Raw genomic sequence first — 13620 nt, 5'->3', positions numbered from 1 at the left:
TTGCCTCTCTTTGTGTCTTCCAGCCATGTCTGACTTCCACGTCCACCCTCAGAATGCAGTGGTGGAGGAAGGAGGTGTTGCAAGGTTCCAGTGCCAGATCCATGGTCTCCCTGAGCCCGTCATCCTCTGGCAGAAGAACCGTATGCCGGTCAACACGGACAACGAAAGGTAGGACATGTCCAAGCCACATAATGCTGTCCTCTTTGGTGGAATGCTGTTTCTCCTGTGGAAACAGGTGACAAAACTGTACTACAACTTAACTGGTGTGGGCTGAGACTCTTGTCTACCGTTTCTGCCATGCAAGACTCTTTCAGTTCGTGTTTTGGTTTAGCTGGGTGCCTTCTGGACAAGGACTGTGCAGAAATAGTGCATGCTGGAGATGTCCCTGTTCGTTGCAGGGGAGTTGGACTAGATGACCTTTAAAGGCCCCTTCCAACTCAAATGATTTTATGATTCTCTGCTACAGGAGAGCTAGGTAAACCCTTTTTAGCTGATTTTGCCAGGGGCATAGCCTTACACTACCCTCCTCCAGGCTGACATTCCAGCATGGAGAGTCCACCAGCAGTCCTGGCAGAGCTCAGAGCAACTCTGGCATCCCTCATCACCCTGTGACCCTGTTTTGTGCAACTCTTTCCAAGCTAGAAGCATGATTTCCTGGTCTTACAAGTGTCTCCTGAACGCCTGCAAGCCCTGAGTTATACCACAGCCACCAGACCGAGCTCCCTCCTGGCATTTTGTGGGCGGCAGCAGGGAAGCTCTGCAGAGCATCCCACAGTGCTGCTGTTTCCCCTGCAATCTTCCTGCAGAGAAATCCCAACCTCCCCACTTCCCTCGTGCTGGACCTGGGACAGCACGTCCTCGCTTCCTGTGTTTGCCAGGCTGCTCCCTTCGTGTCAGAAACATCCCTAATCCCAGCAGGTGGCAGGAAGCTCTGCACCAGCATTCCCAGCTGCAGCTTGGGATCTGCATGAGCAGCAGTGGGAGACGATCGGTCTCAGCACACCTCCATCGCCAACTGACGGCCGTGCACTGGGAATAGGCGAAGCCAGGAAGCTGTAAATATTTTTCCTGAAAGCCTCTATTCTTGAAATGTCAGTCCTGCTGCAGCGCGTGGTTGGGTTCTTTGGAGGCAGGAGAAAACAGGAGGGTTGGAACAATACCTGACCTTTTCAGTGGTACGGTGAACTTACAGTAGAAGGACCCAAGAGGCCCAACCCTGCAGTAGAAAACTGCAACTGTCAGGTTGTGTTTTTCTTGGTGTTTTTCATCTGAGCTTTTTTTAGCCCAGTACATGGTTGATTTGTTAAATTTAATCTCCTCTGAAGGTTCCTCACTCAAACAAGTGCTAAACTAGTGACGTGGCAGAGTAGGGCATCTGGTCCATCAGCAGGAGTAAAAGGTGGAGAATTGGGCCTGACACCTCGTGTATGTCCTGATGAGATGTTGAAAGTCCTCCTGAAGTCCTCATTGCCCCTTCTTGAGCCTGAGGTCACTGTTATGGGGGCAGACAGACTTAGGGCATAATCCAGGTGTGACAAGGACTCTTATTCTCCAGAACTGGGGAGGAGGAAGCAGACCACCTCAAACTGCACTCATTCCACTGCTCCTGCTCTGGGACTGGGAGCTCGCCCAGCTCATGGCCTAGGAGCAGTTTTTCTATGTCCTGATTTTGAACAGGCTTTTAATAGGAGTGCAGTTATAGGGAAGATTTTTATTGTTAGCTCAGTAGATTAATCTCTGACATCAGCAGTCCTGGGTGATGAGGGTTGTTTCTCTGACTGAATTGGATTTCTGCATTAATCACGCTTGGCGCATTTCTGCGTATAAAGTGTGTATAAATTTGTATGCCGAGTCTTGCATGGGGTGGCTTTGAAGGCAGAATAATAGCTTTGGAATTGAATCTTCTAATGCTGTGGGCAGATTGTTAACAAAAATGAAGGCTTCTTGTGGTATAATTCATCCAAAACAATGGGCATTTTAAGGTCCCAGAGAGATTGCAATCAACTTTGGGACGTGTAGAGCTGATTGCTGTCACGCTGCCACCAGCACCGAGCCACGCGTGTGGAACGTGGCACAGGGAGCAGGTTATGGGCACTTAACCATATGCTGCTATAGAAAAAAGGTATTCTTCATCTTCCAGATGGAAATGGATTATTAACTCATCACAGTGTAGTGACATACTACAGCCAATTTAAACGCACAGTTGCCAAGCAACCCGTGATGTATGTACACGTGTGTATGTGTGTGTATATGCATGCTGTTTTGTATACACAAAATATTAGTGGTTACATATGCCCACGCAGTATCTATTTTGAAGACTCTTTCCCATGCATTTGAGGTTTTGAAGTTGCATGGGTTGAGTCCTGTGTTGGGCCTGGTGCTGGGAGTGTGGAACACACGCTTCCTTCCCCTGGTGCCCACAGTCACTGTGCTTCAGCTGATGAGAGGTAACTCAAACATCAGCTGTGTTCACATGAGGATGCACTTCCAAAGCTTCCCACAGTGTAAGTAGGAAACACCTACTTTGTGACCTTTCATCAGAAGCCATCCTTTCACAAAGGTACATCAGAAGATGAAAAAAGGGACCCAACCTTCCTTCCCTGCGTGATGTCATGTCACATCGTGTCCTCCCTTGCAAGGTTCTGATTCAGTTTTTCTCCTGCTGCAGGTACACGCTGCTTCCCAAGGGGGTCCTCCAGATTACAGGACTGAGAGCAGAAGATAGTGGCATTTTTCACTGCGTTGCAACCAACATTGCTAATGTGAAGTTCAGCCGGGAGGCCAGGCTCACTGTGTCAGGTCAGTACCAGCACACACTATCCTGGCTGCCTTTCCTTCTTTTCCTACCTGGTGCTGTTCTAGACCAGGACCATTTAAGAGAGCTTCAAGCTGAGAGCACTGAGAAGTGTTCTCTGTCTGGCAATAGCACTTTTCTTGTTCTGGATTAGTCTATTTGGTAGCAGACAAATCTGTCTCTTTGCCTTCAAATTAGTGCCAGTTTCTGGAAAGAGGGAGGACAGAGTGGACAGGAGTTACAGCAGCTTTACATTGAATAGATTCTTTTGGAGCTATGGAAGATTCATTTCCTTATGAGACATGGCCACTCTGGAAGTAATTGCAGCACACAGGGCGATCAATTATTTATCCAATAGGGGAATTATGTTCTGTAGGCTGTTTAGTGTTACACTGCAAACAAAGTGAGCTAACCTTTCTTTATGAAGATGAGAAAGAAAAGCCCTGAGCACCCCACACTGAATTGTGGCCTAGTTCTCCATCCAGATTTCAAGCAATTGGCAGAAAACAGGCTTTTCACCTCAGAAAGCTCCAGCTGAAGAAATGGCAGTGCCTTATGGTCCCTTCACAGGAAAGGGGCCCAAGTCATAGACTGGCTGCTCTTTTGTGTGCTGCTGGAGATACAGTGTGATAAAACTGCATTCAAACCAAAGCAACTCACATCCACACTTTGCATGTGCAGAAGTTCGATCATTTATGAGAGCGTGCAAACTGTCTCATGGAAGTGATGAGCATGAGCTCAGCAGAGGGAGGAAGAGGTTGCAAGCATGCTGCCCCATTTCCATAGCTGTGTCACACTCCTCTGACCTGCCAGTTGCCTATCTTCCATGTGGGACTCAAGCTGACCTCTTGGAGCCAAAGGAGCGATTTCTATACTTGATTTCAGATTGCTTCCTTCTGCTTAGGAGTTTCTTTGCCAGTCAGTCTTTTTAATTGGGAACACCTTAAGCCTCAGAAATCTGTTGATGTCTCAGTAGCTGCTCCTGTCGTAAGGAAGTGGGAAGTATTAAGTCATATTATACGACCCAGCCTCAGTGGTGAATGACACCATTGTTTCTCTTTTTACGAATCACACAGCCTGCTGTCACCCTCTCAGCCAGCTGCCTGCCCACTGATCCTGCAGCAGGAGGCTTACACCTGCACCCAGAGTCAGATGAGCTCCTGCAGACTGTACAAAAGCACTCCGGTGATGAATACGGGCTCAGTGCGTGCAGAAGGGCTCGGGCTGTGCCTCAGTTACCACACGTGAGCAGTGCAGTGGTAAATGCACTTTTGCATACTCGAAGCCCATTGAAAACACGGTGCAGTGGGTTAAATCTCAGTGGAACAGGTCTGTGCTCTGGATGTCTGCAAAGAGGAGGATGGCTGCTGCAGGGGAGGAAGCAGCCTGCTTGCAGCACATCCCTTCCTCTTGCCCACAGTCCTGCCTTGCAGCCCTTCTGATTGATTATTTTCAAGTGCCTGCTTAGCAGAGCAGCTCCCAAGGGGCCGCCTGCCTCTCGGTGCTGACACCTTTTCAGCACGAGCTGCATCTCTCTCTGCTGCCATCCCTTTGATCGAGATCTTACGGCCCATGCCATCACTGCTGAAGTGCCTGTCACTCCAACGGAGCTGGGGACCTCCCCTTCCTCTGCAATTGCTGCCAGTGGAGTCCCTGTGGACTGTGAGCATCAATGGAGGCATTTTCCCTTTCAGAAGAAATCCCCCTCACCGAGGATGAGAATTTGTGTCACTCCTTCCACCTCAACCCTGTATCCTGGCTGAAGGAGGAAACCTCCTCCCTGATGGCCAGGGGGATGGCCACATCCCTGCTGGGTGACAGTCCCCTCTGAGGACCCATGGGAGCTGGCAGCGATGGAAGCATCAGTCCCAGAGAGATGGTCAAAGTCTGACCAAACTCATGGAGCTGACCCCATGCCTGGAAGCCTGATTGCATATGTAGGACTCAGGGTATAAATCAAAGAGCGTGATTCCTTTGTTGTTGTTGGCAAAATGGAGCATTCTATAAATTCTGCTTTGGTCTCAGCTCCTGTTTGCTGATATTCTTGGGTGACCTTGGACAATCTGTTTCATCTTTCAGTGTTTTGAAACACTGGAATTTGTATATAATACAATGATAATATCGTATTATTCTAAGCGTGAACATTCACTATTGTGATTTAGAACAATAAATTTACATGGATTTTAAAGGCACTCTGAGATACTGAGGGGGAAGGTATTGTTTTTCAGATCTCTTGGGGTTAGCCAACCGGTCATATGAATTTATTGTGCGTTCTGGTTCTCATAAAAAAAAAATCTACATTTTATGGCTTGCAGTGAAATGCATTCAATGAGAAAGTCAGCTCTTAAGTCACACCAACACGGTGATTTTTTTTTTTTCCTGCATTTTGCCCATTTAGACACAACCTTGGAGCTTTTTTCCTGTAGGGATGATGATCACACGAGCCACTGTGATCCACGCTGGCCCTTTGGACTGCTGTGAAATGCCCTTGCTCTGAAAGGGTGACCCTAAAAAATGCAGGAAGAAAGGGGATCTTGGAGAAAAACCCTTGCAGATAGGTTTTGGTGCAGCAATGTGGGACAGTCCCTGCGCTGCAGCCCTGCCCATGGCAAACCTCTGCACCCACTCCCCAGTGCCCCATCCTGCTTGGGGGGGGATCAATCCATGTGCTTTTCTCTGCAGGTGTTTTTCACAGAGCATTTTTTGCCAGCAGCAGCTGTCAGACTGTTTAAATTCCTCAAACATTGCTTGACCTCAGCATTTCTGGAGTGCAACCCAGCTCTTGTTGGAAATGAGGGCATGAAGACTAATGAGGAGGCTGTCAGCATTCTTGTTTGCTGATGGAAAACTGAGAATATCTCCTTTAATTCCTCTCTTACTTTCTTCTGAAAAAAAAAAAGGGAGCTTTGGGGCAGGAATAAGGCACTTTCTGGGGACACCAGAGGCTCAGCTATGACACAGGGTGATTGCTTTGTCCACAGCCTCCTTTTGCCTGGTGAAGCATGATTTGTCTCTTCTCCTTTGCCTCTGCTGGTCCCAGTGTCCTTGTACCAGAGCTTTTAATATGGATCCAGAAGTTGGACTTGATGATCCTTATTGGTCCCTTCCATGTCAGGAGATTCTACGACTCTCTGATCTTCTTGGGTGAGGGGTTTTGTTCTGGGGTGCTGCTGTAGTGCAACCGTGTGTTTGTGATCACACTGTGAGCAGTGTTAGTGCCATAGCTGTCCCAGAGCAATGTGACATAACCCTGCCTGCACCCAGTTACACCAGAGTAAAGAGAAAGGAGAAGGGAACGAGCACCCTACAGTCTGCAGCCAGCAGAGCAGTTCCCTTCTGTCTGCCGTACACACGCAGGGGCCAGCAGGGCTGCTGGTGGCTGGGTCACATGGCTGAGTTATCCCCAGAAACATCAGTGCACTCTTAAAACACATCCACACTGCCTCACAAGCACTGCAGTCCTCTTGTTTTGTGTATTCCTCAAATCTATTCAGGGGGGCACCGCGTTGTTTGTGTATAGAGGATGGACGGAGCCCTGTGTGCTTCCATCAAACGTCGGATGCTGCGAGGCCACATGGATGCCTTCTGACGATGCTTCTGTCCTTGCAGGCTCCCACTCCACCGTTTACAAGGACCCCATGATTCTCGTTGGACCGGAGAACCTCACGCTGACAGTGCACCAGACCGCAGTGCTGGAGTGCATCGCGACGGGCAACCCCCGGCCCATCGTGTCCTGGAGCCGCCTAGGTGAGCCCTGGGGTGATGGATGTCTCCCCACTGCCATCACATGGGAAGCAGGGAGTGCCACTGGCTATCTCAGCAACAAGTGATTCCCTTTTCCCATTTCTGCAGTGATTAATTGTATGCTTGAAATGCTTTTTATCTTCTTGTCTACACTCTGCTTTTTCTCTCTGCTAAGACGCTGTTTTAGCTGTTAGGGAGTGGGCTGGTTCAACCTGTAGATGTATCGTGAAAGGTGATAATTTTATCTTTCCCCAAATGACAGCGTCTTCTTCAGCTGCATCAAAAACATCACCACTGTTGGCCCCAGAGAAACGAAATCGTACACAAACATGTCTTCCATGTAAAGCAGGCTTGAAAGAAACTTGCTGTCTGTTCAGAGGACTCTATAAAAGCAGAGAGAGCTTAAGGTAGCACGTCTGAAGCTCTGAAAAAACAGATGCTCGCTGCTGGGGTCAGTGATATTCTTTAATCGGCGTGGAAACCAGAGCCAGTATCTGATGGCATCATACAAGCAAAATGTAATGTTTTTCCCAGTCTGAAAGCAAGGGTTATTTTAGGCACTAACTGGGATACTAGCTCAGAAAATACTTTGTGCAGAGCAACGCTTCCGTTGCCCAACAGGCATCTGTGCTGAGCAAAGAGCTGAGGGCTTTTGATTTTGTCTTCTGGAGCTTGTAACTCTGTGTGAGCATGCTGTGGGGTTGGGTTCAGTTAGCATTTCCCAAGGTCTGTAATGTTGTGTTGTTTTTAGAAGCTAATCTCCTGGAGTCACCCCAAGTGGCTCTGAAGCACAAACAGAGATAATCTTGTCCTGTGCCGCTCTGTTGGGTGTGGGGCCTCAGGACCATGCTGCTGGGGTCAAGTCAGGCTCATGGGAGGAGTGATGTCCCACAGCAGAGCCATCTGAGAGGGCACCAGACATGTAGCCAGAAGCAGTCACACAGTTTCTCCACGCTTGCCCTCCTTCTCACTTCCCCTGGTGGACTATAAAATCAACTCGTGTCTGCCACTGACTGCTTTTTTCCCCCAGAGCCATAACCATCAGACTGATGCTGGTTTAAAAATTCCCCAGATGAGCTCTAGCACTGTTTTGGTTCTCTTGGACACAAAGCAGCTCTACGTTAGCGCTCAACTATAATAAACTACGTTATAATTGCCTTAATTATAAGTGCTTATTACCTTCTTCAAAACACTTGTCTCTACAGAGCAGTGCAATAATGAAGATGTAATAGCTTCATGCTAGGTTTGTCTGCGTGGTGTGAGCTCAGCGTTGCCTTCCACCAAAAATAAACACCCCTTGCGGCAAAGCAGCGGATTTAGAGCTGCTGAATGGGAAGGAGATCTCATTACTTTCCCTCCCCTTCAGTGTGAATGTTCCATGTCCAAAGGATGACAGTGTCTTCATAATATTTCACCAGCCTCAACAGCGACGTGGCCTGCAAGGCCCTCTGATGAGTCTTCGGGCTTGTCATCTCTTGATGACAGTAGTGATTTCAGAAGCACTTTCCTGCCTTCGTCCCTTCCCAGAAATGATAGGAGCCACGACCATGAAGTCTTAGAGATGTGCTGCTGATTTGGCAAGAGGCCTGACTAAATTCAAACAAAAAAGTCAGTGGCAGGTGGCAACCTTTCCTGCTTGGTGGAGGGAAAGAGTCGTGGCATTGCTGCTCTGCCAGGTGTGTGCCCAGGGTGTGTTGCCATTTTGGAGGCTCTGTTTCAGCCCGTTTGCTCACAGTTTTGATGTTGTGGCATTTCTCCTATTGGAAAAGAGCAAAAGGAACAATTTTGCTTTTACAGCTTTCTGTTGCAAGGGGAAGCAAGCCATAAAAACATTTGCACGTTCTGCTTTGCCTGTGCTAAAATCTGGCCAGTTTTCAGTAGGAAAGGCAGCTTTATTTTTCCTGAAGGAAATCATTCAAATTCTGTGCCAGTTTTTGACTGTCACACAATCAATTTTGAATTTAATTTCCTTGGGAATATGTTGTAGCTCCTGACCACAAACAGAATTCCTGTGTGTCGCGGTGCATGAAATGTCAACATTCATTAGAGAGAAGGCTCTGGGAGAAATGTAAAATCATTAAGAGTTTGTTCAGGGAAGATAGGGCTTTTCCTTTTCAGAGCTGTGCACTTCAGGCCTGGACCTGTATGTGTGCACAAATGAATATCCTGGGCACTTACTGCAAAGCCTTTTCAACGAGTGACGATTTTAATGTATCCTTACCCTTTAACTGACAGGCCACTGAGCTGGCCTCCATAAAAGGTACCAAGGCAGAATAATGCACTATTTAGAGAGATACAGAAAAGTGAGGTGAAAAAGAAAAGACAGTGATTATCTGATACAGGAGTTGTCAGAAAGGGGCACACAATGGGAAGGAAATTACTAAAGAGGGAGCCATTCAAGAAGTAAACTATACAACAATTGTAGGAGCCAATTAATTGGTAACTTATTGGACACAGAAGCTTGCAATAGATGGCTGACTGGTTGACAGGAGCACCGTTCCTGTAAGTGTTTAGAAATAATGGAGTAAATTTCACCACTTCACATACTGAATAGTCAACTGTTGCAATGTACTCTAAATATGCTAATCCGCTGTGCCCAGTGTCCGCTGGAGCAGGAGACCCATGTGCCTAAAAAGTGGAAGGCTACTATGGCACAATACAAAGAAATCACAAAAGACCTAAATGATCAACATTAGGAAGTTGTTACTGTCTTTCTACTTGCTATTTATAAAAGAAAGGCGTTTGTGTTGTTGCATATTCATATCGCCTGGCATGTTTGAACAGGTCCTCGTAATTGGTACGAGTGTGCCAATCACTTCTTAGCAGGCAGAGAAAGGACTCCAGGAGGCATCGTGTACACCTTGGAAAAATAAATAATGCAGCTCCCAAACTCCAGGCATCCTCCATCCTCCTTTGCTCCAATAGGAGCCCCTAGTTTTCCACTGCCAGTCGTTCTTTGGGAGCATCTCCCACTGGGAGGACACTCCAGTGGATTCATCAGTTGCTTGGCTGCTCTTCTCATCCTTCATCTCTCTTCAGTTAAGGACTGATGAAAATAATCTGGTGGACATTTCCCCCTTGTCTGGCTTGTTTTCAGCTCTCAAATGTTCTGCTTTTGACTTCATAAGGGAAGGTCATAGTAAACGATCAGCAGTTTGAAGCCTGGAGAGATGTCTTGTTGATGGGGCAGCTGTGCCAGGAAAGTGGGTTCTCAGGGTCTTAATCCCTTGATCAAAGCCTGTTCTGGTCTCCCTGCAAGAAAAGCAAGGTTAAAATAGATGTCAGTCTTTGCAGAGTGGATGTGAGACGTCAGTCCCTCTGCATAGCCCTTCTGCAAAGTGCCAAGCTTCCAGGGTGCAAAGGATTTCTTGCTTAAGTGCTCTGTATTATTTGTATACCTTGTCAGTGTCATCAAGTTAGACTTGATATTAGCTGAAAACCTTCTAACTGATCCCAGGGTGGCTCAGGTTGAGCTGGTTTGGGTTCCAGAGCCCTTTCCATGCATTTTCCTGAACTCATCACAGCTTTGTGAGGCTTCATGGCCCTCCCTCATGTCCCAGCCCTCCCATTGAGGTTCAAGAGGCTCTTTACCCTCAAAGCAAGTAGTGGAAGGAGCTGGGAAAGTGTAGGTGTTATGCTAGTAGCCCTTTGCAGGACTTTCTGGAAAACAGCAATGGAGTGAGAAACATACAGGCTGATCTGCAGCAGGGATCCTGTGTGGCTGTGCTCTTGAATCAAACAACAGTTCCCTCGGGGCTTCTGGGCTCACAGGGCTTTGTTCTTCAGGGAAATGAAAGATGCTGGGTTGACAGGAGATGTTTCTTCAAAGCATCACGCTTCTAATTAATACTTGGAGCCAGAGAAGCAAGTGAGGAAGTATCAGTGCAGGTATTTGGGCTGTGTGGAGTATCTGCTGCAGGCTGGGACTGTCGGGCTTAAATTATGTAGTGCATGATAAATAATACAGTAAATCTACTGACATTCAAGTCACATTTCTGTGGTGTTTCTTAAGGCAGTGATGGGATCAAGTATGGCTGCTTCACGTTTTCACTGATCCCATCCCTCCCTCGAGAGGCAGATTTGATTTTTACACCCATTGTAAATACGGGCTTCCAAAAGGTCCAATTTAAAAGATGAAATCACGTTCAATTTGTATTTAATTCAGACCTCTTTACACTTCAGTTCAAATGATGTTTGAAGGAAATGGTTCCTTCTTATTGCTCATTAAATGTGGGACAGGTCATGTTTTATTGTCCTTTTTATGACTAAGCCATTTACTGCTGCAGTGGCTTGGCCAGCTATGTGATCATTTAATCATTTAATGACATTGTTTTTCTCTGTCTAGAAGACCCCGGCATTTTTCTTTGCAGTGCAAATAATGAAATAATCTAGCATTGCCTGCCTAATGAAGCAAGGAAACCTTGAAGTTTAAAAAGTTCCTGAAAAATAATACAAAGAGCACAGCAGGAGAAATGTTTATGAAGTGCTCAGTAGCTTTTGGACCATATTTTACCATGATGGTGGTGGTCTGAAATGGGATCCCTCACATGAACTGCTCTCACTGCTGCTGCCAGAGGCACGAGCTTCCCATCCCATCCCATCCTTGCCCGGTGGATCCATGTGTCTTGATGGTTAATTTGTCCTTCCTTCTGAGGGCTGCACTGCCTCTGTTTTCCCAGTCTGTCCCAGAGCCTGTTGGTTATCCAAGGGATGCAGTCCTTATAGGGATGCATAATCTTTATTATGCAAAGCATGAGTTTAGTTCTAAAGCATACTATTGCAGAGCAACCTTCCTGAGGTCCTCTGGTGCTGATGGATCCCAGCAACGCTTCTGCCTGTTGGATGATATTGAACTTGGAGGCAGGCTGGAGGATTGCTCCCCAGCATCGCTCAGAACTGGCCCACAGGCATGGAAACCAGACAGGATATCTCAGGGCATTCCCCGTTTGCATTGCTTCCTACAGAGCAATTCAGGTTTTATTGGGTTTCTTCAGTTTCCTTGGTAAAACTATGGCACAGACCAGCAGAGCTCCTGGGAGGAATTTTTGGATGAATGTTTCTTTTTCCTAACCACAGCTTTGAAGTGCAAGGCACAGACTCTCCTATTGGGGAGCACACACATGTGGAGGACTCTTGGGGTCTTCAGATGGGGTGATCTTCAAGGATGGTTCTTGCTTCTAAGCTCTGAGCACCTCCATGAACAAAGGCAGGAGAGGAAGTGGATTCCCAATTCCCATCAGAGGAAAGTGTGCTCTCTTTAACTGCTGCTCCAGGGAGATGAGTCCCCCGCCTTGCCCCTCTGCTCAGACACCCTGACGTGCTAGGAGTGATTTAGAGCCACCTTTGTCAGACAGTGTCTTAAAACACAAACCAATGAAACAATAAAAAGCAGTAGCCTGATACTAATGAAACACATTGTAATTAGAGCTGGCTGGGAGTTTTCCAGTGAAAACAGGCTTTGTTGGAAAAAGGCAGATTCTCTGATACTGAACTATTTCGTGTTAACCTTCGAGTTTTGAAAACACTGCTCTGCAGCCATTCTCCTTCAGACCCAGCACTCAGAATGAAGGCACCCCTTCCCATTGCCCTTCCAAGCCAATGCAGCCGAGCAGGTCTAGCTGTCCAGGTCAGAGTCTGGCTCCTGGCTAATTCTGCATACTCAGGAGTTCACGAATTGAAAATCCAATGTTCATACATTTTCCAAAAGCAGTAGACAGATCCACCAAGGGTTAGCAGATGCAAATGCTTCACTTCTGGCTCAGGAAATCCACAAGTCATACATTGCTGGTGGCTAGGGAAGTGCACCAGGGTGTTTGCATGCTTTCCACAACGTCTCAGTTGGAAACAGAGCTGGCGGATCCTTGGTCAGTTCAGTGTAAGAACCTACGATTTCATTTGGTTTTACTGCTCTGTTGAAAAGCATTCTGGGAACTTCATCTTAACCTGAACATGATGTGAAAGATTCCTCATCTCCTGTGATGGTATTTTGGTTTTCCAAGCAGCACAAAGTGTGGCTTTGGGCTAACACTTAACTGAGAATCCTGTTTTTCTCCAAAGGCAGTTCTGCTAAGAGCATCAACTAAAACACACTGACTTTGCTTGGCAAATTGGAGTAACACGGCAAGGTACCGCGCTGTGAGTACTTGGATTGGATCTCAACAAAGGCTGTGCCCTGGAGAATTTCACACAAAGGCCCAGAGTGCAGCTCTTTCTCTTTCTTACAGATGGCCGCCCGATTGGTGTGGAGGGAATCCAGGTGCTGGGGACAGGAAATCTCATGATCTCAGACCTCAGCGTGCAGCATTCCGGCATCTACGTGTGCGCCGCGAACAAACCTGGCACTCGGGTGCGAAGGACTGCTCAGGGCAGGCTCGTTGTACAAGGTGAGCACAACAGGGGTGACACAATTGCAGAGTGGTGATGCTCGTGTGCTTTGCACGGCCTCTGCGTGTCCCTGGTGACAGGTTGGGTTGGGATCCTCTGATGGTGTCAGGCTTCTTTTCGAGATGTGGGTTTCTGGGTGGGTGGAAGTCTCTGTGTCCCACGAAGGTGAGTGGTAACTTGAACTGAGGCTTCAGCTGCAAGAGTTGCAGCATCTTAGCACCTCATCACAAATACAAGATGCAAATATCTTAGCAGACTTCAGCTGTCACCCGTACATCTCAGCAGAAAGCACAGGCTGAATTAGCCAGATTTGTCTCTTAATGCCTGCGTGGTCTTAGTGATACAGGGATGTGGGCACCATTCTCATATTGGACAAACCTGCATTACTCATGCAGTGGTGTTCAGGAGTGCATATGGCACAAATAAAACTTATGCCATTTTCAGGAAGTCAGCAAGACTGTTTGCTGTAGCAGTCAGCACTGCATCTGAGCCTCTTGCTTCAGTGTGAGTAAAGCCCCATTTGGGGTTCATGCTCAGAGAATGCAGGCTGCCCCTCTTCCCCACAGCAACTGTCCAGAAATGTCACTGTGAGAGGGTGATTCAGCCCAGAGTAGAGTTCAGCACTGAAGAAACGAAACAGATCCCCTGCACATGCTCTGTGCAACCAGTCTCCATGGTGAGGGGAGCCAGGCAAGTAT

General features: G+C 47.4%; 1 protein-coding gene across 2 annotated transcripts in view; it reads left to right on the top strand.

Annotated features, from left to right (window-relative positions):
• The window catches only part of IGDCC3 (immunoglobulin superfamily DCC subclass member 3), a 79856-nt gene that overhangs the window by 45797 nt on the left and 20439 nt on the right, over positions 1-13620 (top strand). For both annotated transcript variants that reach the window (XM_065734334.1, XM_065734335.1), the window contains exons 3-6: positions 24-168; positions 2669-2799; positions 6404-6541; positions 12763-12921. In XM_065734334.1, the coding sequence (XP_065590406.1) occupies positions 24-168; positions 2669-2799; positions 6404-6541; positions 12763-12921 (573 nt within the window). The remainder of the gene's footprint in view (positions 1-23; positions 169-2668; positions 2800-6403; positions 6542-12762; positions 12922-13620) is intronic.

The sequence above is a fragment of the Cyrtonyx montezumae genome, unplaced genomic scaffold, assembly GCF_038088225.1.
Source record: "Cyrtonyx montezumae isolate F1298 unplaced genomic scaffold, pur_monq_1.0 scaffold_17, whole genome shotgun sequence".
Classification (NCBI taxonomy): Eukaryota; Metazoa; Chordata; class Aves; order Galliformes; family Odontophoridae; genus Cyrtonyx; species Cyrtonyx montezumae.
This window is presented reverse-complemented; position numbering and strand designations above follow the sequence as displayed.